Here is a 26,358-nt window from a genome sequence, read left to right as displayed (position 1 = left end):
AATGTGAAAGCATTGTAGGTTGGTCTTTTCCTGTTAGTGTTCTGTTGGCATGAGAACATTTCCATGTGACAAGCTAGCACCGGTTTCACAATTTTGATTATTTACTAATGTAATCAATGTTCCTAAACCAACTTTTAGGTTCTCCGTATGGAATCCTGTTTCCGCCACGGAATAAAAAGTAATTGCTACTTTTTATCTCAATTCTGACTTCTCCCCATCGCCATAGTTCATATTTCGCAATTCGCACTTTATTTCTCGCAATTGCATATCTCACAATTTTGACGTCCCCCTCAGAATTAATCGCAATTGCGAGTTCTAAAGTCGGAAATGTGCGATATAAATTTGCAATTGCGAGGTAAAAAAAAAAAAAAAAAACTCCCCTAAACTTCCATTCTTACCTATCCTAGTGAAATTTTCTTCAGATGTTTGAGAGGGTTAGGGGTTCAGTGGTCTTGGCAGCCACAGAGCGGCGCAGGAGTTTGTGTGTGTGTGTGTGTGTGTGTTTGCGCGCGCGTGCGTGCGCGCGGGGCGGCTCCAGTTTCAAACACAGCGCCCATCTTTAACACAACACAACCGGACAGACTCCGTCCCGTAGCGAGATACCGCTGCTCTTGTAAGTTATGCTCTTCAAAACTCATTATTCTCCGTGAATGGTTGTGAATACCGCTGCTGTCTTTGATTTAATCATGTTGGGGATAGGCTACATTGTAACTAACGTGCTTTTGTTAGAATGAAACAATGTCGCGTGCGCATCATCTATCCTTATATTAAAGCCGCCCGTATATCGATGTCTTAATGCCGTTTAGAGCACTTCCTTTGCTCTGTTTTGTAAACTTTTCTCGTAGTTCGTCACGCCAGCAGCCTGTTGCTTCATCGGTGCACTGTACGAAAAGCGGATTTTATTCCCGACAGGCCGAGGACACAAAGAGATCAGCGCGATCTGCGAGTAACGGGACATACTACAATGTCCCAAAGCAGGCACTTTTGCACAATAAAGCTATTATTACGTTCAAAAGCTACTTTTGATATGACTTGGATTTTATTGTTTTACCCTTGTCCCAGATCCAGATTAGCATTCTTAAAACATGGGAATTCGTAATAAAATGAGTAGGCTATAACATTTTGAAAAAGACTAAACAATGAGCTAATGAACAAAGTATTTAAATTATTAATCTATTTTAGATCTATTTTTACACAAACTACACGTCCCTTGAATTGTGACATCATTTCCCGGACCAGCAACAATTTGCCCCTAAATTTAGTGTACTTGGTTACCATGGAGACAACTGTTTCAGTGACAAACATGAGATGATCACTTGTGAGCATTTTTGGTTAGTGTTTTAAACAATGAAGCTGCAATTTTATCGAATTTGCAAAAAAAAAAAAAAATATATATATATATATACTACATGTAACAATATATAGGCCACTGTCAAATAAAGTGTTTCCAATGGGAGTTTTCTTGAAAGTCCAGGCCAAAAAAACACTAAATTAACCAAAATGTTTCGAACAGCTGCTGTGGGAACACTGTGTCTTATGCAGATAACATGCTTGCCAACTACATTATGTGTAACTTCAAATACTGATATCTCATTCATTGCTTTATCACTCTGTAATTGCAGGGTAGTAAATACTTTTTACTAATTTAGCTTTGATCTGTTTTTGAATTGCTTCAGAAATGGCACATGCATTGTTTTGAAATGGCTGTTTGTATTGGTCCTGGCTGCATGTTGTCTTACCCTAAACTGTCATCATGGTACTATGTGTAGGAGGGAAAAGACTTTATCTCCTTCAGCTTCTTGTTGTAGATGTTGCCGTCACCGTTAATTAAAACTGTTGGGAAGCGTCACACAAGAGGTTAATCCTCACGTAAGAGCATTAGTCCATATGAAGACAGCAGCGAGGCTAATGTATAGAGGGCGGATAGGGTTTGCACTGAGTTTTAATGCTGCTTTCACATGGTTTTGGTTTTTTAAATATCTATTGAATTGTGATGGTTTAAATGCTCTTGGTACCCGATAATACAAAGGGTGAAACAAATAGTAGTCTTTGTTGCAAATTAACTTGTATTTAAACAGAGTCTGTTTTTTTTTTTACATTGCTGTTCAAAGGTTTTTTTTTAAGATTTTTTTTTTTTGAAAGAAGTCTCTAATGCTCACCAAAGCTGCATTTATTTTGATCAGAAATACAGTAAGAACAGTGACATTTTATTGCAATTGAAAATAACTGTTTTCTGTTTGAATGTATTGCAAAATGTAATTTATTCCTGTGATCATTACTTCAGTATTCAGTGTCACATGATCCTCCAGAAATCATTCTATGCTGATTTGCTGCTCAAGAAAAATTATTCTCAATGTCAAAAACATTTGTGATGCTTCATATTTTTCTGGAAACTATTTTTGATGAATAGAAAGTTCTAAAGAACAGCATTTATTTTAAATAAAAATCTTTTGTAACAATGTAAAAATCTTTACTGTGATTGCTGCTACCATATCAGAAACAGCCAAGCATCAAGATAGCAGCGCCTTGTCAACACAAAACGCTACAGACACTGTCCAGACTGCTGATAGGGCAAGTATTTTGTATCTGTGGCCAACCACTTAGGGCCTGCTGTTGGGAAGTAACGTATGTTGGGCTGTTTTACCTCAGCATTGGTAAATCTTGTCTACCTCCCATTGTAGTCAGTGATGATAAAAACTCACATTAGTGTGTGCTTAAACCCACAATGCAGCTATTCACTCTAGTCATGTCGCTTACAAGCGTCTCTAAGGAAACCAGACCCAGCCTCTGTGTCCCATCGTCATGGGAACCACGAGGTGGTCAGATGAAAGCTCGTCTGCCCGCGAGTCACCTGACCTGTCTGAGATTTAAGACTAGTGCTGTAATATTCAGTGGTACTCCTATGTTCATTTACGACAAAAGGGAGAACTAATTCTGACTGTTTGCGTTAGGGGTTTCTTATTGAGAATTAAATTATTTTATTCCTGTAAAGCCTGACATATGAAGCAATAAAATGAAAAATCAAATTTGAAATGGAATAGTTTATTAAACCTTTAGACAAAATACAAAGGAAGATCAAAATAAAGTGTGCATATGTGTTATGTTTTGTATCATATTTGATACGTCGGGCTTTTACGGCTCATATAATATGATATAGTGAGAATATAATGTTCACACTCGAGGAGGAAAAAAAACACCTCAATTTTATTCAGAGACCCAAACTGAGCAAAAACATGTACATTTGGTGCAGGTGCTGATATTTTTGAGATCTTTATAACAGTATAACAGACTACTTACAAAAAAATATATATAATTATCAGTTGTCACTCTATCTGCTAATATTATGTCTTAGTAAGATGAAATTTAAATGCTTAGATTTATGATCTAAGCTCTGTAGTTTAAAAAATAATGCAATGCAATACAATGATTGAAAGATGAACAAATAAAAGTTTCTTAAAAGCCTGATGGATCATATTTGATAAAAAAAATGCCCTTTATTTTTTTCACACACAAAAAATGGTGTATGGATAATCTTAAAACATTTAAAGTTTTAAATGTTCATCTTGTAATATTACTAAAAATATACAAGTAATTCTTACGTTTACTTTATAAAAATCAGTAGGCCTAAATATTTCACAGCAAAAAGACGTTTTACAATTATACTAAAAGGCCTTTTACTTACTAAAAAAGTATGAACTGTCAATCAGGCAACAGAAGGCATAGTAGATAGTGCGCAACAGGTTTTTCAGCAATGTTTTGATCATGTTGATAATTTAGATGCATTAGAAATGAATGTATCAAATATGATGTAGTAGATGCAATAAATTAATAGAGAATACAAAAAATGAGTGTCGTAAGTCAAGTGCACTTGGAGCTAAATGTGATTTTTGTTGATTTCAGGTATAACTTGAAACCCAGGTAATGAGGGAAGACATTAGAGAGAGGAACGAAGGCACAAGATGATTGAAACAATGGGTAAGTTCATTTATTTTTGGTCATAACATTTCTGTGGAAATATGGCCTCAGCCTCTGATGTCTTATTGTACTGTGCAGGATTTTTGGGTAATTGGTTGTGAACAGGAGGGCATTTGTGTTCCTCTGTAGAATGAGACGGTGTGACACATCAAGTCTCAGCAACAGCAACAGTCTCTCTGGGTTTCTGAAACTCAAACTGCGTATTGGATTTAAACTCCCTGTTATTGCAGGTGAAATTTTATTTGTGGTAGAAAAGTTGAATAGTGTTACACTAAAAGATACATGAACGGAAATCTTAACCATTCTTGTTGTGCGAAGTGCAGTAAGATTGAGAAAATGAGCTGAATCTCAAGGAGCCTGTCAAGCCTGTATTTCTAATCAAATAAATTCAGCCTTGGTGAGCACAAGAGACTTCTTTATGACAATTTTTAAATCTTACGACCCCAAACTTTTGAACAGTAGTCTATATGTGTTTTAAAAATACTTATCAAGATATTTGAGCAGATTTTATTTTTGCATCTGGCATCTTTTCTATCATTTTTGCTGGAGTAACACTCCATGCCGCTGATGTGTCCAAAACACATGGCAGTGTATGTAGCAGAAAGTAGGGCTAGGCGACACGGTCAAGTCACATTAAACTATAGGCCTAATTGTTAACTATATATATTCCGAGTTATTTTGAAACCCTTAATATAAAGCATTTCTCATGTCACAAATTGGATTATGCACTTTCCCCGCAGCAGCTCACTCTATGTCCTCCACTATTTTCCAGATGTGCTCGTAATATCAAACTATTGTATAGATATTAACTGTTTTGCCTCATCTTTGTTTATTAAAAATATATTGTAAAAATTGTATACACTGCCCAGCCCTAGCGGAAAGAAAAATAAAGTTGAAAGAAAGAAAGAATGTTTCACTCCGTGTGAAAGTTTTCTTGGACCTGCTGGTGGTTGTGGGATTGTTTACAGTCAGTGGTTTCTGAAAAGGTACAGAGCTCCACATACTCCACACACACTGGTTTAGTCACACTCCGTGAGAATGGAAATGACCTCGACTGGTTCACACAAACCTGGAGACTAGAACTGCTCTCTAATGCCCTCAGCAGGAGCGCAATGCCTGAGTCCCAATTGCAGGATTCTGAGGCTTATCCGGGCGTTAGCCAGGCATGGCTGCACAAACCAGTCACACACAACAACTCAGTCCCCTCATACTGCATTTGCATACAAATACACTGCATACCTCTCTGACAGTTCATAAAAAAGGTAAATATACTTTTTAAAAATTGTTAAAATGTACCTTTTTGCTTCAATTTGATCTGACTGTTGCGAACCCCTGAGCAAACGTGTGCTTAATTGCATTGAATGTGCACTCTTAAAAAGTATATTTAAAAAAAAACTGTACTTGCGGATAATATAATATTAATGAAGTAAAAGGCCACTTAAGTGCATTTAAACAGAGGTCACTTTCATGCTTTTCCCCTAACACACTTAAGTACACTTTTAAAAAGTGCACTTTGTATTAATGTGAAATTAAAAGTTTTATTTTTTACATTTTAAATCATTTATACCATTTTTATATTTTAATTATTTATATTTTGTCATGCTTTAACCCTTTAGAACCGAATGTGTCGTCGCCGACACAGATCAGAAAGCTGTATTCATTGTACCGTAACTCTTTAACCGTTTGCACTATCAAAACCATTCAAATTTCCCCTGACAGTAGACAACATGCGCTGTTCGGCAATATACGGCTTATTACGGTAATTTCATGCTTTCAATACTTCATTTTTCAACTTTCAAGTGTTTCAAGTTTCTTTCGTTCGTGATTTTTCTGTTTTTTTCTAAATAAAAATCGGAAAATGTATTCTCGTTTTTTTTATTTTTGTCTATTTCAATTCTATTTACAAACTCACCACACACAATTACTGGTCAATAACTGTAATTTGTTGAAAGCTAATCTTTTTCTGAAAAAGATGACACCTTGCACATGAAGATAGCACATTGTTTTAGAATTTTACAGTCCAAAAATCAAAATTTGTGAAAAACACCTATTTTAGCTTCAGGTTCTAAAGGGTTAAAGAAGTACACCAATTTTGATGTGGACCCTAATGGTGAACTAATGGTTCTAACCTTTCAAGGGAACTGGAGCTGCGTCGAGACGCTGTGGTAACTCCCCTGCGTGATTTGCGTCATGAAGCACGTGTAGAATCAGTCCAATGGTGTGACGAGACGTCATAGGCGGGTGACGTCACAGACCAGGAAACTATAAAGCATACCCAGAAACAAACCGTGCTAGCTTCTAGCTTATGGAGGTTGTGACTCATGCTGTTGCTAAATTAAATATCGGTTGGCCAGCCGAGAAACAAGAAGTGCGAAAGAAAAGTTTGCTAGATGAACGCTTTCTACTATCTAGATCGCAACCTCCTGAGGTGTCGAGATCGTGAAAGAAACCGGTTTCTTATCGTGTTTTCACCCCTCAGACTACCAACTACAGTAATATTATGGGGTTGAAACAGCATGGTTATGTGGCGATGCCTTGAGCTGAAGAGGCGCTTGCGAGCTATCTCTCTCCTGAGTCAGCATCGTAACTAAATGCCCCGAGATTACCCACCAAGCCTTTAAAAGCCATTTCAACACTGGTGGGGAAAGCGTATTCAGCAGCAGGTCAGGCTGCAGCATGCTTGCATACTATGTCTATATTGCAAGCATATCAGGCTGACCTGCTAAGGAACATGGATGAGAGTGAGGAAGTCAGCGCTGATGCAATTCGAGAATACAATTCGGTTCTCTTCCGCCCAGATTTCTAGGGGTTCTCCCTACGGTGGTGGACCCTGAGCAGGCTCTGGTTATGAAGCAAGAAGTTCAGACTCTTCTACAAAAGGAGGCTATAGAAAGGGTTCTCCTCCCAGCAGGGAGTCAGGGTTTTGCAGCCGTTACTTCATTGTTCCAAAGAAGGATGGAGGGTTGCGTCCTATTCTATACCTGCGCCAATTAAACCGCAGGGTTCAGAAAGGGCTTACTCAAACAGATCGTGTTACAGATTCAGTCCAAAGACTGGTTTGTCACAATATAGACTTGAAGGACGCGTACTTCCATGTAGCCATCCATCCTCATCATAGGAAGTTCCTAAGTTGCGCTTTCGGTTCTGCGTGGATGCAGCTCTGGCTCCACTGAGACTCCAGCGCATCCGCATGTTGAATAACATCGACGACTGGTGGATTTTAGCTCAATCCGAGCAGATGTCAGTTCGGCATCGAGATGTCCTTCTGTCTCACATAAGAAAGTTGGGGTTGAGGCTCAACGCCAAGAAGAGTGTGCTCTTTCCATCTCAGAAGACCACTTTTCTAGGCATGGTTTTGGATTTGACGATGATTCAGGCACAACTGTCCCTTGATCGTATAGCAATAATTCTCTCAGCCGTAAATGGGGTAAAACTAGGTCAGTCACTCACTATGAAACAGTTTCCGGGACTGTTAGGTCTTATGGCAGCTGCCTCCCAACGTGATCACTTTTGGCCTCCTGTACATGAGACCCTTGCAGTGGTGACTCAGAACCCTTGCAGTGGTGGCTCAGTTCTCTTTTCTCAGAGGGGATACGTTTTGCATGATCAAGGTCATGCGGCAATGCCTACATGCCTTAGTCATGTGGAAGAAGCCTTGGTTCCTCGTCCAAGGCCCAGTGCTGGGGGCTCCTTGTCGTCGCGTAACGCTAACGACAGATGCTTCCCTCACAGGTTGTGGGGCAATCATGAGTTGTCGCTCGGCAAAAGGTCTATGGCAGGACCATCTACTTTCTTGGCACATAAATCGGCTAGAAATGATGGCGGTGTTTTAAGCTCTCAAACACTTCCTCCCAGACCTGAGGGGCCATCATGTGCTTGTCCGAACGGACAACACATCGGTGGTCTCTTACATCAACCATCAGGGGGGTCTGAGGTCACGTCACCTATGCAAGCTGGCTCATCAGATCCTCCTATGGGTCCAGGGGAAATTACTGTCTCTCAGGGCAGTATATATTCTGGGGCATCACAACCAGAGAGCAGATATCCTGTCAAGACAAGGGATTCACCCCGAGGCATTTTTAAAAACTAGTTAAGTAAAGTGGGATGGTACTTTTCTGTTTCAACCATTTTTGAAACAAAAATGTGCCTGGTTAAAATTCCTAAAAATATGGGTCGCTTAATGACCATAAAACAATGTATTTCCCATAGCCAAACCAGTAGAGAACCACTGGCCTAATTAATAATCTTTACCTATCCACTTATTAAAGGGGCCATGAACTACATTTTAAAAAAAATTGGATAATGTTCTTATAGGTCCACTTATAATGGTAACATCCTAATTTAGAAGTAATAGGCTATTTTATATCCTGTTCTTGACCCTCTCTTTATAACACTCTCTTTTGATAGCCGTGCCGCATTCAAAACTTGGAAGTAAAAAAACATTGATATGATTGGCATGGTTTGAAATTAACTTTTTCACCCTCCGGCCAATTTGGCTACAACATTTTTAAGTTACAGGCCATCCAGAACTTCTACTAGCCAAAAAAAGAAGAAGAAGATATTAACCAGATTAACTACGTTACAGCTTATATAGACACAAACGCACACCCATTTATATATCAAATAAAATTGGGATTTTGTACATTAATTTCTTATTCAAACAAATTCCTGTCATCTAGCAACCTCCTCTCTTCCTCATTCATTCTCATCCTTTTGACCAAAAATTGTGTTTTAGGTGGACAGATCAATACAGTACGAAGAACATGTTAGGATGTTGGAAAATTCCTTTTCTGTTAACCAAATGCTTTTAAATCTTCACTATTGCTTTAATGCAAATAAACAAGTGTTATTTGTGGTGAAGGGTGTTGTGGCAAATAAACAAGAAACAATTCCGAATAAGCGACAAATGTTCAATCAATAATTATATTGGTTTATTTCTTGCAAGAAAGGCTCACAGTCAGTCAGGAGAATGTGAGAGTGCGCGTCCAGAGAGGAGGCTCTCTCCATCTTTATATCTCTGCTACTCATAACATAGGTAACATAGGTCATAGCACAGGCTCCTATTGAACCTTTCTCTGCCTTATTAGGAAAGTACATTATTTATTAGAGGGAAAGATCATTAATATAAATAAAATAATTAATAAAAAGCAATTCCCCCCTTTTGATTATTATCTTAATCACCCACAAGTATAATACATTCTTCCATATATTACATCAGACATGTCAATTATTTCGGTTTCTAAACAGATCTTCATTCTTCACTCTGTAGGAAGAAGAAGAAATGCATTTTGCTGTTTGTTTTTTTCAAGACATAGGCATCTCTGGTTGATTCAGCTGCTATACATTTTACAAATAGTTAAAAGTAAAATAAAATCCCTTATTTCAAATCAGGTTAAGAAATAAAAAGGAGTCACCAAAACAACACCAGAATCATAATGCATCCATCAAATATAAATGTTTGTGTTAAATGCCAACACCAGGCAGTTCTCACACCATCGGTGCTCTGGCCCTAACAAGGAAATATAAAATGAACTTCTACATGATATTTGTGATATAACTGACCAATATTAGAAAAATATTAGATCACAGTGTTCTAACATTTAACTAACAGAATGATAGTTTAACACAATGATATACTCAGAATCACAACCTCTAAGTATGTATAATTATTGATGTATATATTTTCTACCGGGTGTTCAAAATATGTAGTTTTGTGTTTTATATTGTGTAAGTGTCCGGCTAACCGGCTAACTCACTGAAATTCTTCTGCAAATCAGCTGTGGGCCACTACCTAAAACTGTGTCTATTAATGCAGATTGTCTGCCGTTCTTACTACTTTGTACTCCTCATCACCTTGTCGGGGGTTTATTTTGAGAGAACAACCGGCTGGATGTACATTATCCCGCTTATTACACGGCTGCTTGCCACAAGTAAATAATTCCACACAAAATATTGATCCAAGTTGAAATATTTAATTAGCTCTTTAAAACGCAAAGCTTCCGCGGAGAGAGCAGTTGCAGCGCGGCAAGTTCAAACTAGACGAACATTCAAGAGATACGGTTTACAGTCATACCACTTATTACACAGCATTTCGCCACATAATTAATTATGGAGATAAGAGATATTGATTTCAGATTAAACGGTCTTAAAAATTAAAAAGAGAGAGCGAGTCCACGATACTGGATGGCATAATTAAAAAACTGTATACAAAATATTGATTTGACTGAGTTCTAATATTCTATTAGCTCACCAAATGCAAAACTTCCACGAAGAAAAAAAACGTTCCTAGCAGGCGTATGGCACTGCTGACTTCAGTAACCCGGATGAGCGGAAAAATGTGATCTGCAATATATATTATGAGAAAATTAAACCTGTTGTAGGAGACCTTCAAAACAAAATAATTACGAATCCTTAAAATAGCATAATAGGGGCACTTTAAATAAAGTTAATCCACAATTGCCTAATATAAGGATCACAAGGAACAACTTGGCACTGTAAAATGTCTTGTAATCCTCGGAGGCATCTCGTTTTGTTACTCAAGTAATTCTGTGTTTGCGTCTCTCGTATTTACTACTACATGCCGTTCCTGAAATGGTGGGCGGGGCTAAAGAGGCAATTATGTAGAAGGAGGCATTCATCTTCTTCAGCAGAGGCGGTCTTCTGTCACACTATGATGTCATACTGAGACAAAGTCATTTTGGGAGCTTGGTTTCAATATAATCTGTTTTTGTTCTAATAAGGAAGTGTTGAGTTCTAAAACTTACAGGACATTTTTACATAACCTTGTTACGTTATATTGCTGTTTTGGTTCCATTTTCAAGGACTTTTAGTTTGTTATCACTAATTTCCTGTTCTCATTTAGTTGTCACGGTAATTCATTGTTAATTGATAAGTGCACACCTGTTTTGTATTGAGTTCTATATCTTGTGTATAAGGCATTTCATTCTTTCAGTTCCTAGTCTTGTGTTATTTGTGTTGGCTCACAGTATTTCGTTTAGTTTATTTCTTGTTTTGGATTTCATTCTTTTGTTTGATTTGATAAAGTTTTTAGAATACATTCGCTATGACTCTAGCCTCCTCATCTTTATCTTTATGAAACATACCTCTTATATGTCAAAAGATCAAGGAAAATTTGATTTATTGATTCATGACCCCTTTAAGGCAGCAATGTCCAAGTGTTTTTTACAGCTTTCCACTGTGAATATCTTCAGTGAATTATTGTCTTCTCTGTTGCTCTTGTTCTGTGAGAGTAATGTGTACTATAGCGTTTGTACCCATGAGGCATCAGTCTGTATGATTAGAAGATAAAGCACCTCCTCACGGTAATCAAATCCTCCACAGAAAACACTCCATGGTGCTCTGGAGATGAATGTATTCGAAGATACTCTCCTCTCAATTATTTAAATATTCCCTGAATGTTTAAGCGGATAATGTACCTGTGAGATAAAGAAAGTGAATTATATAAAACATTTCTACCGCAGCTCATCATTGCTGGAGACTGACGAATCTGTCGCCATTTCTGACACAGTATTCAAACTTTAGTGAATAAACAAAAATTAAATGCTGTCAAACCTTGTGTGTGTGTGTGTGTGTGTGTGTGTGTGTGTGTGTGTGTGTGTGTGTGTGTGTGTGTGTGTGTGTGTGTGTGTGTGGCAGATACCCAGCGTTGTCTGCAGGCGGTGGAGAGGTTACAGTCTCGATTGAAAGAAAAGGGAGCAGATGTTCCTGCTGAGGAGAAGCTGAATCTTCTGAAAGCGGTCCTGCAGAGTCCTCTATTTCACCAGATCCTCGCCCTGCAGAAATCAGTGCAACACCTGAAGGAGCTTGTAAGGAAAAACACACAACACTGGGAAAAACTCCTTTCGTTTAGACAAACACCAAAACATTTCACACTGATGGATTTTGGATTTGGATTTTTTTAAACCCAACCCAAACCTTGAAGTACATACTTGCAAATATAAAACTGATATTTGCTAATGTCGTGCTTAAGCAAAATATGTAAAATACAAATATCTTAAAACAAGTGGTTTTGGACACTGTATAGTGAAGTATGCAAAAAGCAGTATACTGCCTTATGTCTGAGGTCGTTTCAGACAGTTAATCTGAAGATTTGTGTCTAAGTTGATTATGCAATGATATGTTTTGACAGTCTGCTTTGAATCTTTGCTGCCCTGATCTGAGATGATTGAGATTACATGATAATTCAAATCACAAACAATGCAAACACTGGAAAATATTCACAGCTTAATTAGTCCGGGGGAAAATGCTTTATTAGTTGGGCATATTTCAAGGTTTTCTAGCTCTGTGTGGACATAGTTTTGCACTGGCAGCCGTTCTGTCTAAAGTATGCGAGTTATGCTGGGGAGGCTGGAACAGAGGAATGGAGATTATCAAATCCCCACCGGCATTCCCTCTCGCTCAGTTCAGTCACATACTTATGAACCGCAGAGCGTAACATTGTTAACAGCCTGTGTGGAAAAAGAAAACCTTAAAAAAATCAAATTTCAGTCTAAAAGTAAGACTCCTAGAATAGAGCTGGTTACACTTGTGGAAAGGAAGTGTGCTTATTTGTATTAAACGTGACCTTGTAGTGTACTTTAAATCTTAAAAGTATATATATATTTTAAACTGTACATGCATTAATAAAATAGTAGTGAAAAAAAGGGAAACTTAAGTGCGCTTAAAGATAGTACAGATTCTTAACACACTTAAGTATACTTAAAAAGTCTACTTAAGCCTAACCTGTATTTTAATATCACTCTTAGGAAGGATAGTATGATCACTGTATTTTAAGTACATAAATATGTAAATGTATTTGTAGTATACTTAGCATAAAAATAAATGCATTTCAAATACATTTTGGTACGTTTATTTTTCAATAGGGACATTTTAATTCATTGTTTTAATCATTTTTTATCGCACTTTAAAGCAACACTAAGGAAGATTTTTTACCTTAAAATAATGTTTCCAAAATCATTTCAGTGGTTCATCAAGTCGTAACAGGGTGAAAGGCACTTATGCCTCTGCTTTGCGGTCCTTTATCTGCTATAACCACACACTGTAAGATTGCCAGATCGGGTCACGTTTCTGTTGTTCTAATGAGACATAAGAAAACTACAAATTTGACTTGCTTTACGTCAAGCGTTCCAATAGTCATTATTTAGTTTTTCTTCGTTTCTGATGTCGCAATACATCATACTTTCATAAAATCATGCATCATATTCTACCTTGTCTGTGGACATAGTTCATTCCAAAGCCGGCGCTGGATAAACAGCGAGCCTGCGTGAGACAGTAGGCTGCGTTAGGCTACATTATTTACGACAGCAGTAATGGACAATTCCGCTTCCAACCTGTAGGGCGACCGAAGAGGAAAAGTTCCTTGGTGTTGCTTTAAAGAAGTACACTTATTTTGATGTGTTGACTAACATACTTAAGTACTTGTAATATACTTGATTATAACTTATGAGTTTATTTGAAATTACATTTGAAGTTAATATTTTAAATGCTTGTCAGTACATTTGGTCATACCATATTTCAAAGACAACATAATTGCGAAATTGCATTTAAAGATGTACTTAAATCCAATTTAAAGTGGGTAAAAAAGCATTCATAAGTTTTAATATAAAAACATTATATATTTAAAAGTTTTAATATATATTCATAAGGATTTAATATAAATGTAAACTATAATACATTTTTATTAAATTGTAAATAACATGCATTTATGTGTCTGAAACCATTACATTCAATATTTACTTAAGTATATTGGTTTAAACTAGTGTATTCTTTGCAATAAATACTCTTTTTTTTAAGTATGCTAAAGTGTACCTACTTTTTAACAAGGGATAAGATTCTTATATTTTCAAAAGAAAAGTGGAAGCCAGGGTGTTGCTATGCTATGGTGTTTGGGAGGGACATTTGTTACTTTGGCAAAAGTAAACACAATAAAGCAAACACCTTTAATAACCTGAGACGAATGAATTTTGGTCTGTTGGTGTCTCTCCACACTAAACTGCAAGGGTGTTTATGCCAACTGGTGGGTCTGGCTTTGTCTGTGTTGCCATGGTTACCACAAAGCAGAAACGACCGAGAGAGAGAGACATGAGTTCATGTGTGAAGTGGAGCAGAAGTAATTTCTGAAATGTGGACGAGCCAAACTAGAGACCTAATCCTCTTACACAGGAAGACTAACAAATACACGCTCTCTCAGAGCTGACATAGTTTGGTGTGCGTTCAAAGCTTGTGCACGATCAGCAACCGAGCCGAGACTCTACAGCGCTTAATCTGAAGGGCCTCTGGGAGACGTTTATGAACATTAATGTTTACTGCAGCAGACTGAAGTGGGCCCATTTATGCACAGAAGAGCTGTATAAAACCTGCCAAAAGTGTCACCGTGGCTCTATCGTTGTTAAAAGAACTGTTCAACACTCTCCTCTGACTTTCTTTCTTTTGCGCAATATAACAGAAGATAACATTGTAATCCAAAAAAAAAAAACATTAAACCCTATTTCCTTGTGAAAAATAAAGTTTATTTTATTGTATTCAATGTACTCTCTCTATTTGTAGTGTAATTCAAATCTTAAAAACATATAAAAAAAAACAAAAAAAAAACTGCACTTGCAGATAACATAATAAAATTAAATAAAAGCCACTTAAGTGTACTTAAAGGAACAGTTAACCCAAAAATGACAATTCTGTCTTTACTCGCCCTCGAGTTGTTCCAAATGAGTTTCTTTCTTCTGCTGAACAAAAAAAGATTTTTTGAACAATGTCGGTAACCAAAAAGTTGATGGACCCCATTGACTTCCATAGTATTTTTTTTCTCCATACTTTGGAAGCCAATGGAGCCAATCGACTGCAAGTACATTTTAAATCATGTTTTAATAATTTAGCTTGCTTAAAGACAGTACACTTATTTTGATGTGCTCACACTAAAGCACATGTCAAGTACTTTTTACTATTATAATTTGAAATGTAGTGTGTTCTATTCTATATTTCATAGTTAATATATGTTCAATAAAAATGGTATTAAAAGTATATTTTATTTGACCATAAATGCTTGTCAGTACATTCAGCAGAACACTTTAACCATATTTCAAGTACCGGTAATTATGAATAATACATATAAAGATATCAAGTTAGTTCTGGCAGGTCAAGTCAGTCAAGCTCGCATCAGATGATTCTCAGATGAACCTCGTCTACTGTACCTGTATAGGAACACGATGCCTAGCACAGCATCCTATATTAAGGCCCATTCAGTGTTATCAGCAGGTTTATCACATTGCTCAGGAGCAACCCCAAGTCCACTCAGCACTTGGCCTTCTGATATTCCTCTTCGAATCAGACTCATTTTTCTTGAATTATGCTGTACATTAAATTATTGAAAATGAATGATATCTGCAATACATTTATGTTGGTCCTGTTGTTTACCCTAAGGGGGTCATCGCAGCTCTCCTTTCTCTTATTCATGCTAGGCTGCATGAATGGAAAGGGAGTTCTTGCCCAGAACAGAACCATACCGCCAATCCAAACTGTAGGCTAACTGTCAATCTCTAAAACTCAACTAATTGCATTCGATGTACAATTTAAACTAAAATACATTTGAATTTAATTGCAATTGACCCTTCGCAGGGAGCTTGATTGACAGATGATCTGACCAATCATACTTCGCCATCCGCCATTTTGTCCGACAAAGCAGTCAGGAGAGTTAGTAGATTAACATGGGAGGATTTGAACTTGAGAAACAGAGTGTACTGACACCTTTCCACGGTTAAAACAACATTCCTTCTTATGTTCTTTCATGTTTATTTGATGCTATAAATGAGCTAGAAGGAAGAGATGATCGGTTCACGAGCAGCTTTAACTGAGGCACTACAGCGATCTGTCAGACACATTAAAGAGCCACAAAACGGTATTTATTGTTTAAATTTCTTTTAAAAAATGACCAAATTTGAAAGGTGAGAGTTTGTTTAATATGTTTAATATCAAAAGTAGCCAAAAAGTAACCTGGTCTGTCCTGTCTGTCAGCGTGTTGTCAGTGTCCTCTCTGCTCCGCGGTGTATATTTCACTGTGTGAGAACATGGTTTGACGCGAGAGCGGCGTAGCTTGTCGGACATAGCGACAGTAACTAACTGGGGAGGGTCTTTGCAAACGGTCAATTAACAAACAATTACATTCAGTTCACACTTAAGCATATTATTTTATTATTATTTTAATCTTAATTTTATTTCCATAATATGTACAATTATTAGAACTTTAATTAAACAAGTATTAGCATTATATGCTAACATATACTCCTTTTTCACAAGGGATTGGCTTTCATTGTATGACAAAAACAATTTCAGAACAATTTCTTTAATAAATCGGTAACTTGCGATGTGGAAAAGACACACAGACTTTGATATAACAGCAAGGACAGAGTTGTAAATCACTAGAGTGCAGATCTGTGGAACCAAGCTGGAAAGACAATGGTTTAATAAGCAATTAATTTCAAACAAACAACAAATGTTTTAAGGAAATGACTTCACACATTGCGATGTGAAGTGCATGTTATTTTTCTCACAGAGATGCTTTTTTGGGGCACGTTTTGTCTGGGTAATTGATGTGAAATGGTTTGTACTTCATCAGGAATGTGCGCTTGAGTCGGGGAGGGAAATAAAAAGTTAATTAAGCAGCTCCTGAATGTAATGGAAAACATGTGTGCACAGATGGCTGGGAGGACAAATTATCAGCAGAAATGATCAAAACAAATGAGTTTTCCATGCTCTTTCAGAGCTATTTATATTTTTAGATGCTAAATACTTGGAACACACAAACGAGGAGTAATTTACACTTCCACTGTTTTTCTGTTAATCTTTCTCTCATAGACTCCATATATTAACTCGGATCTCAAGAGCAGCCATGAAGGTTTCTCAGCGCAGCTCAATGGACAGCCTTCATCTGAAGAGTACAAACACATCATCCGTTCCATGGCTCAGGTAACACATCTATTGGTTTTTATTTCTATAGAGCATTTCAAACTCTCATATCGCATTGATATAAGAGATAAAAGATATGCGAGGCAAATATATCGATTTTATTTTTGATGTTGTGTCCTCCGTAAATAAAGCAATAAGAGACCACACAGTTAGTCATTTAGTTTCTGAGAGCATACAAATAGTGTGATTATATGGCTGTGATGTTGTGTGTGTAGGGTCGGTACGTGACTGACATCGACCTACAGAAGCCGGTATCAGGCGGTTTGGGCTTCAGTGTTGTCGGATTGTGTAGTGAGAACCGCGGAGAACTCGGCATCTTCATTCAGGAGATTCAGGCTGGAAGTGTGGCATACAGGTCAGAATATGTACACACACTCCCACATCCTGTCAGATGATCTGTGATTTGTGCACGTAACCGTTCTTGTTCGTTCACATTTTCAAAATAAAGATTACTCCTATTTTGAAGATCTGCTGCAATTTTCATTTCTTCCCTCCTAATCACAAATGTGTCACCAGTTCATATCATGTCAGCATTTTCCAGCTAAAAGTCACCGCAAAAGCTAGATTGCTGACACGTTAGTGCTTTTTAGCAATTTGGTGTGTCTTTGTGAGAGGACATTTCTGCCTGCTCAATATGTGTCAGATAGAAAACACATTATACTACAAAAACAGTGTTAGATCATTATTATTAGGTCAGTGATTAGTTCATCATTCACATTGTCATTTATTGTCATTGTGTCAACCCCTTGTGAAAAAGAAAATCATTTTAGCACACTTTTAAAAAGAGTAGTTATTATGGAAATAATATACTATAAAAGAAAATACTTGAGAATTAACTGAATGTAATGTTTTTAGAGACATTTCTGCATGTTAATTTTACTTGTGCTTTAGAATGTTAGTCAACACATCAAAAAGTATTTGTATTTGTTACTGTTTGTACTGTTATTTTGTATTTAATTTACGGGTGTCACTATCAATATGTGCTATGTGGGGTATTGAAATTGCAGTAACACTTTACAATAAGGTCTCACTTGTTAAAGGTTGTATCAGCGATTTCAGGCCCCAAAATAAATGATCACATTCATCTAATATTTTTTCTAACGATCCGCTAGCTGCCCGCCCCATAAGCAGGCTGTCAAAAAAACGCGTCTCTGTAGGCAGCCTAGGCTCTGAGATTTGCACACAAAAACAATTAGTTTCACCAACCACTCAAAACCAAAATAAATAGTGTTCAACCAATCACCGACACGGGCTGGGTGTTGTGATGTTTTGCGCTCATACGGCTGCACGCGAAGTCGGAGCTGAAGAAGAAGTCATGTCTTGGAATAAACACGATGGTATTCCCTCGCCCTAATCCTCCTCCTCCTCCTCTTGGGGATTGACTCAACCATGTTCAGTTTCTCTTGTTCATTGATAGGCGCTGGCTTCTTCTTCAGCTCCGACTTCGCGTGCAGCCGTGCACGAGCGCAAAACATCACAACACCCAGCCCCTGTCGGTGATTGGTTGAACACTATTTATTTTGGTTTTGAGTGGTTGGTGAAACCAATTGTTTTTCACGAGTTCACACTTACAAATAAGTCAGATGGAATAAATGGTATGCATATTTGCCGTGCTGTCCGAGGAGAGGGCTCCGGGCTCGGTATTCAGCCCGAACCCAGAGTACTCCCCCCGTATTGCTGGTTTAGGAAGTAACCAGGCGAGTGTGAGGAGACACAAATCTCAGAGCCTAGGCTGCCTACAGAGACGCATTTTTTTTGACAGCTTGCATATGGGGCGGGCAGCTAGCGGATCGTTAGGAAAGATTAGATGAATGTGATTATTTATTTTTGGGCCTGAAATCGCTGATACAACCTTTAACATTAGTTAATATATTAACTAACATTATCTAAAAAATGAGCAATATATTTGTTGCAGTATTTATTAATCTTTGTTAACATTAGTTAATATATAACATACATGAAATAACTCCTGTAGCATATCATATACAGGTGGAGCTGGGGAAGGTGGAGGGTTTCTGAAAGTGCAAACAATGTCAAGTATTTGAATGTTGAGCAGCAAGCTCATTGGCTGCTGATGCCACAGCAACCAATCAGCTGCGCTATAGATAACGATGTGATTGCTAACAAATTGAGTTAAGGATCTATCAGCCTGTGACATCTTGAGTTTAATGACAGAACTTTGTATTAAAACAATAAACAATTTACTTTAAAGGTACAATATGTAATATTTGTGCATTAAAATATCCCAAAATCACAAGGCCAGTGTTATATATTTTGTTAAGTTGATTACTTAGAATATCCCAAATGTTTCCAACTATTTTTAAATCGTGAGAAAATTGCGATTTTAACCAAGGAAACGGGGCGTGTGAGCAGGGGTGAGCTGGGAGTCGCCAGTCAATGGCGTCATATCCGCGTTAACTTCGGTTTCCGCTCGCACTGCGTGGAGTCCTGGACAAATGCGGAAGTTGTAGTTGTAGCGCCTATCAAGCAACAAACGTTAGCTTGTTTCGCGCAGTTGTTATGGAACACAATTATTCTTTACCGATTACTGCTGGTTCTGTCGACAAAGACAAGTCCCATAAACGTACGGGTCAATTTAATATTTTCCAAATGTAGCATTCGGTAATAGTTATGTTTATGTAAGGAAAGTATTATTGCTTTAGGCTTGTGTTTAGTTTATTGACATTGTTTATCACGTCTGGTGTTTATGGCCATGTAAATAAATAGAGCATGTGTTATACATAAAGATTAATCCGTCTTTTGGCAAATGATGTGGGTATGTTCGAATGTACTTTTACAACAATTGTTTAGAACACGTAAAACTCTGCAGGGTTATCACAACAATGAATTCGACAAATACAGTAACATGATAACCAATTTAGTTTTAAACCTTACTTTTCTTGCGGTTAATTCATTTTAATGAAATAAAAGCATGTCATTAAACGCAACATTTATAAAAATAGAACTTTACCTCATCCATGAACATGATTTTTCGATTCCCATCTGACTGATTTACATCCACGGTGGAGTTAAAAACGACAGTTCCCATCATTCCACGCTCCTTCACATCGTCATCAAGCTACGCTGTTGTTGTTGTTTGGAATGTAGCGCCCTCTAGCGGCAGAAAATATTGCATATTGTACCTTTAAAGTAAAAAATGTAATTGGACATTATTAAAAATTGCACTTTTTGCCCTTTTTTTATCTTTATTGTATTATTTGCACAAAATATACTTTTAAAGTGTCATGAAATCCCTCTGTTTTAGCACTGGTCATTCACACCTGAGATTTGAAAAAGACAAAAAAAAATGGGCGTGTAAAGCTGTGGAAAAGTGAGAGTGTAGAGGGTGGGAAGAGGGGACACAACAACCAATAAAACACAGACCTGCAACACACTCATTATACAGACAAATAAATATTAAAATATGAGTGGAGAAAAAACAAACAACAACAGAGTTGAGGGGGCAACTTGATGATGAAAAAATATATAACCCTATGACAACAAACTCATAATAATATTATCATTAGAGATGACTAACAACTATCATAAACAAATCAAATACATTCTGATAAATTATTATTAGAAATATCAACAAATCAGCATTATAACTTTGCAGAGCTATTGATCTATATGAAATATTAGGAAGATGGTCTCTAATAATATTTTACGTTTATGAGCACTACAAACTTCAGTTGACGCACATCAGTTTAACACAGATGGAATAAAGGCATAGTTACTTTTTTGCCATTCTCCTTCGAATTTTCGGTCTGCATCATTATCTTCTATCAGAATACATCTGTAGCAGTGTCTTTATTTGCACATATGTGTTTCATTTGAAGAAGACATGATGAAATATGTGCGCATACACTCTGCTGGTTCATGTTTGGAACACTAAAGTATATGAAATATGTCCATGAAATACCCTTGTTCCGTACAAGTACACATTCAGTACAATTAAGCATGCTTCTTTTTCACAAGGGATTAGTTGACTTAAAGGAATGTTGGATTTAAAGGGATAGTACCCCCCAAAATCCTGTCATCATGTACTCACCCCATATGTTGTTCTAAACTCATGATTTTCTTTTTGAGGAGCACAAAATATTTCAGTTGTTTTTGTCAATACAGTAACAGTCAATGTGTTACAAAAGTTTCAAGCTCCAAAAAGGAGATAAGCAGTGTAAAATGAATCCATACAGCTTCGGTGGTTTATTCCAAGACTTGATGTCACATGACGCGCAAAATGTTTGATGTTACAAAGTGATCGAATTTCTTTACTTTTACACTAGTGTTATGTCCTTATTTAAGCTTGAAAATTTCACATTCTTTGCTCTGTAGTGATGGTGAGCTTTGTCTGTTAAGCGTATGTTCTCTACTTTACTCTAGCGATGGAAAACTGAAGGAGGGAGATCAGATATTGGCAATTAATTGTCAGCCATTGGATCAGAGCGTCAGTCATCAGCAGGCCATCGTGCTTCTTCAGCGAGCATCAGACTGTGTGAACCTCACTGTTGCCCGTGGGCCCGTACCACAGCTTTCCAGCCCAGTCGTGTCCAGAACCCCCAGTGCTGCTAGCACACTTTCAGCACACTCCAGTGCGGTGAGACAAACACACACACACACACACATACAGTACATAAATAAACCTCACTCCTGGTTTCTTTTGGAGTGTTAGTTTCAGAACCTGATGCATTTTTCACTTTAGTTTGGTTCGTTTAGGAATATATGAACACATATGAAGCTCGAATCCGTGCCTAAAAAATCGGTCCAAGATTGCCTGAACAAAGTGGTCTCGGCCAGATTGAAAATGAACTCTGGAGTGGTTAGTTTGTGGTGAGAAAGCAATCCGACCCAATGGACCAACAAAGCTGTATCATAATTTATATTAGGAAATTGATTGCAGTGTATTATTCTATTCAAGGGAAATATACTACTTCTTTTGGAAGGTTACACCACTAGAATGTCAAAAAAATTGTTGAAAGTGATATTAAAGTTCTATTTCATGTCTTCCAAGTTCCAACTGCCAAGCAACTGCTAAGCATGTGAATATTCCTGCTGTGCATAGTGGGGAGTGGGACATACATAATATAGATGTGACAGCCCCTTTTTAAAAAGGATACGGCCCCCTGCTGCTTTCCTTTTGGGATTGCAGATTGTGTAGTTTGTTTGAGGTTCAAGTTATCAACATCTGTGAACTGGACAAAGCACTCAAAGTTGTTAATAGTTAAAAAACAAAAAAATAGTTGGTATATAAACATTTTCTAAATCGAGCTGAGATTTGTGGTGGTTCACCCAGCACAGTGTTTTTGGCTTCTTAGGATGAATCACTTGTATTCCTCTTTTGTAAGTTGCTTTAGATAAAAGGATCTGTCTTTGGATAAAAGCACGTCTTTCCAAAAAAAAAAACATTTCAGTAGGCAAAAACTCCATAAAACAGTTTTGAAAGTTAGTGAGTTGTGAAAATTAAGTGATGGAACAGTGCTTGCAATTGTAAAGACTGTAAGTCGATCTTTCTCAGACTTGTTTTCATCCTTGTTAAATTAAATATGGCTTCTAACCTAAACAAGGTCTATAGCTTCTGGTTATCTCTTGAGTTAAAGGAACACTACACTTTTTTTGGAAATAGGCTCATTTTCCAACTCCCCTAGAGTTAAACAGTTGAGTTTTACCGTTTTCGAATCCATTCAGCCTGTAACGGTGGCAACCTTAATTTTATTTGGAATTTAATTCCTAAACTAAATATAAGTAAATTCGGGCGCCAGGTGGAATAAAATCCACCAAAATAATTAAATATACTAAACTACTACAAAATACTAACCACCAATTACACACTATTAAATAAAGTATTGAAATTCGTTCACAAAGAAAACACACTATAGGTTCAAATAGCAAATTGTTATATTCAAATATCAAAACAGAAAAAAAAACTATTTCACATGGAAAAGCATTACACAGGCACAAATCGGAAGTCTCTTGATGCTGGGGCGTGGTGAGAGATTATCAGTTCAAGAGGTTTTGGGTTATTCAAAAAAGAAAGAAAGAAACACTCAATTTCAATAATCAAGATATTAAGAAAAAAATAAACAGTTCACAACCAGCAGTTTCTGATTCCCCAAAAAGGAACACAACAAAACCAAAACAATCTTAATTATGCATGAATGTATTTTGTCCGTGTGTTTGTGTTATGTGTGTGCGTGTCTCAACGGCTCTGCGCAGGGGAGCTTGAGTTTAGAGTCAGAGAAAGTGCGTCTTTTTAAAGAGTACCTGCGGCCAGTCGGCAGTGTAAAAATCACCCGGAAGGGGAGAAGAGATCCGAAGACGATTAATCCCTCTTTGTCCACTGAACCCAAACACGCATCGAGGTGAAATACCCACGGATGGATCCAGCACTCATTGCAGGCAGCCTCGGTAACGCAGAACCGAACGCTCAGTCATCGCACAGCCTCGGAGGTGAACCGGCAAGTTTTCGTGCAAGACACTTCATAATCAGCCACACATCAGCGCTCTGAGTCTCTGCTAGAAGGTTCCGAAAGCCGTCCCAACGGCAGGTACGTTAATCCTGTGCAATTCAAATCTGCCCGCGACTGGACTCTGCAGCCTCTGAATATCTCCGCATACTCAAAGCACTTTACCCAACTTCCCCCCCTCTGCTTTTGCTTCCGCTTTTGTTTGTTTATTTCCTCTGACGATCCTCCACACCTCTCTTTTGATTGGCTCTGACATTTTTATTTATAAATACATAATTAACCTGTGCGGTTCATCCCGAAACCGTCACATTCCCTCTCCCTTGAAAAAACAACCTATGGTTGAAAAAGTTTGCAAGTCAAAAACCTTGAAACTCCTCTTCCTCATCAGAGGTGTCTTGGAAAATTTTTAGAAGTTTTTCCTTGCTTTGGGTCTCTAATTCTTCAGCGGTTGGGTAGCACGGTTTCATATTACACACATGGGTTGTGCGAACATCTTCCCCAGTACTCTCCAGTGCTACACGATAATTGAGTGGACCCAGTTGTTTTATTACCCGATAAGGGCCTTTCCATTTCACAGCTAGTTTAGCAGTGAACTTAGCTTTAGCGCTAGACTGTGGAAAGTTCCTTATCCACACACGATCTTGCTCTTTAAATGTTAACTCCCGTCTGTGTTTGTTGTAGTTTCTTGTTTGTCGAACATGTGCTTTTTTGCTGTTTTCCATTGCTTTGGATTGAAGCTGGGATAAACAACGAACAACATCGTAGGCTGGCACATCAGGAGTGAGTTTCTTTCCTAGAAGTTTGTCCATTGGACCTTGTAGTTTTCTTCCAAGTTGCAATTCCGCTGGAGTCATTCCTATGGTCTCTTGGAGACCAGAATTAATGGCAAATCTGAACTCGGGTAAGTATTGATCCCACTTGTTGTGCTTTTCATCTAGGTAGGCCGCTATCATGTATTTAAGGGTGCGATTGACTCTCTCAGTCATGTTGGTCTGAGGATGGTATGCAGTAGTCAGTTTAGGAGTAACATTCCAGTTTTCGCAGACCTCCTTAAATACAGATGACACAAATTGCGTACCTCTATCGGACAGCAGGAAATCAGGCACACCCCATCTGGTCAGAATTTCCTTCTTGAAGATTGCAGCGATTGTTTGGGCAGTGGCATTTCTCATGGGAAACAGCTCAACCCAACGAGTGAAGTAGTCAACAAACACTAAGAGATAAACATTTCGGCTTGAACTACTCGGCAAAGGTCCCATTATGTCCACACCCAACATTTCATTGGGGTGTGTGACAGTGGTGTGTTGCATTTTCCCAGCAGGCTTTTGATTGTCACTCTTAAGTTGTTGACACTTTACACATCTGCTTACCCACTGCTTGACATCACTCCACATCCTTGGCCAATAAGCCACTTCCTGAATCCTCTTATAGGTCTTATATATTCCTCCATGGCCACTCAGGGGGCTGGCGTGATAATACTGAAGGATCTGTGGAATGAGGCTACCAGGGACACAAACACGATAGTGTAGCTGGTTGTCAGCTAGATGAGTTTTGCGGTAAAGCTTGTCTTCCAGTACCTCATATTGTTCCTTCAGGCTGGCATCACCCTCTGCCATGGTCTGCAGTAGTTTCATAATCACTGAGTCTTTATGTTGTTCTTCCCAGATTTGATCCAGGGAGATTGGGAGATCCTCAGGCTCCTTGTGGCCGGCGTACAAGTTGCAATCAACAATTATTGGAATTCGAGATAGAGCGTCAGGTGCTACATTTAGCTTTCCTTTTCGGTATTCGATAATGAAGTCGAATCTCTGCAGTCGCAAGGCCCACCTGATCAAACGACTTGAGGTCTTGGTGGATCCCATCACCCATTGCAGTGCTGAATGGTCAGTAACAACAGTAAACATCTTGTGTTCCAGATAATGCTGCCACTTCTCTAGAGCCCAAACTACTGCCAAGCATTCTTTTTCCGTGGCTGAGTAATTTACTTCGGCTTTGTTCAAAGCTCTGCTAGCATAAGCCATGACTTCCTCTTGCCCATGATGCCTCTGTGTCAACACAGCACCCAGACCAGTTTCACTAGCATCTGTGTAGACACAAAAAGAGTGTTCTAAGTTTGGGTGTCCCAAAATGGGAGGTGTCATCAAACTTATTTTAAGTTGCTCAAAAGCTTGCTGGCATTGAGGCGTCCACTGAAAAACTCTGCCTTTCTTTTTCAGGGAATTGAGTGGTTCAGCGATCTGGGAAAAGTGTGGGACAAAACGGTGGTACCAGCCGGCTAAACCAAGGAAGCGCTGAACCTCCTTGAGGTTTCTTGGAACTGGATACGAGCGAATGACCTCAACCTTGCTGGGATCAGCAGAGATGCCTTGAATGCTCACCACATGACCTAGGAAAATCAACTCCTGCAGACAGAACTGGCTTTTCTTAAGGTTGATAGTTAGACCAGCCTTTTCCAGCTTGTGGAGGACACTTTGGAGATCAAGGAAGTGCTGTTCAATAGTTGGAGAATAGATGATAATGTCATCTATATACACAAAGCAATTTTGACCACGTAGCTCACCCAACACCATTTCCATTAATCTTTGGAAGGTAGCTGGGGCGTTTTTCAGTCCGAATGGCATTACATTAAACTGAAATAATCCCATGGGCGTAATGAATGCTGTCTTTGCTGTACTTCCAGGGTCCATGGCCACCTGCCAGTAACCGCTATTCAGGTCAAGAGTGGAAAAAATAGCAGCTCCGGAAAGAGATTCCAAGATCTCTGCTATGTTTGGAAGTGGGTATGCATCACTTTCTGTAACAGCATTTACCTTGCGGTAGTCGACACAAAACCGTAGACTCCCGTCCTTTTTAGGAACAAGGACGACAGGTGAGGCCCAACCTGAATAAGAGGGTTTCACAATGCCTGCACTCAACATCTCTTCCAATTGTTTCTCCACAA

At 38.2% G+C, this 26,358-nt stretch overlaps 1 protein-coding gene across 15 annotated transcripts in view; it reads left to right on the top strand.

The window, feature by feature from the left end:
- The first annotated feature begins 536 nt into the window (after positions 1-536).
- The window catches only part of mpdz (multiple PDZ domain crumbs cell polarity complex component), a 130,814-nt gene continuing 104,992 nt past the window's right edge, over positions 537-26,358 (top strand). For 12 of the 15 annotated variants that reach the window (XM_079638510.1, XM_079638515.1, XM_079638511.1 and 9 more), the window contains exons 1-6: positions 537-613; positions 3,901-3,975; positions 11,632-11,801; positions 16,843-16,953; positions 17,169-17,308; positions 21,337-21,550. In XM_079638510.1, the coding sequence (XP_079494636.1) occupies positions 3,960-3,975; positions 11,632-11,801; positions 16,843-16,953; positions 17,169-17,308; positions 21,337-21,550 (651 nt within the window). In that variant the 5' untranslated portion in view covers positions 537-613; positions 3,901-3,959. The remainder of the gene's footprint in view (positions 614-3,900; positions 3,976-11,631; positions 11,802-16,842; positions 16,954-17,168; positions 17,309-21,336; positions 21,551-26,358) is intronic. The other 3 variants (XM_079638512.1, XM_079638509.1, XM_079638521.1) reach the window with 1 other exon arrangement.

Source organism: Phoxinus phoxinus, assembly GCF_949152265.1.
Source record: "Phoxinus phoxinus genome assembly, chromosome: 2".
Classification (NCBI taxonomy): domain Eukaryota; kingdom Metazoa; phylum Chordata; class Actinopteri; order Cypriniformes; family Leuciscidae; genus Phoxinus; species Phoxinus phoxinus.
This window is presented reverse-complemented; position numbering and strand designations above follow the sequence as displayed.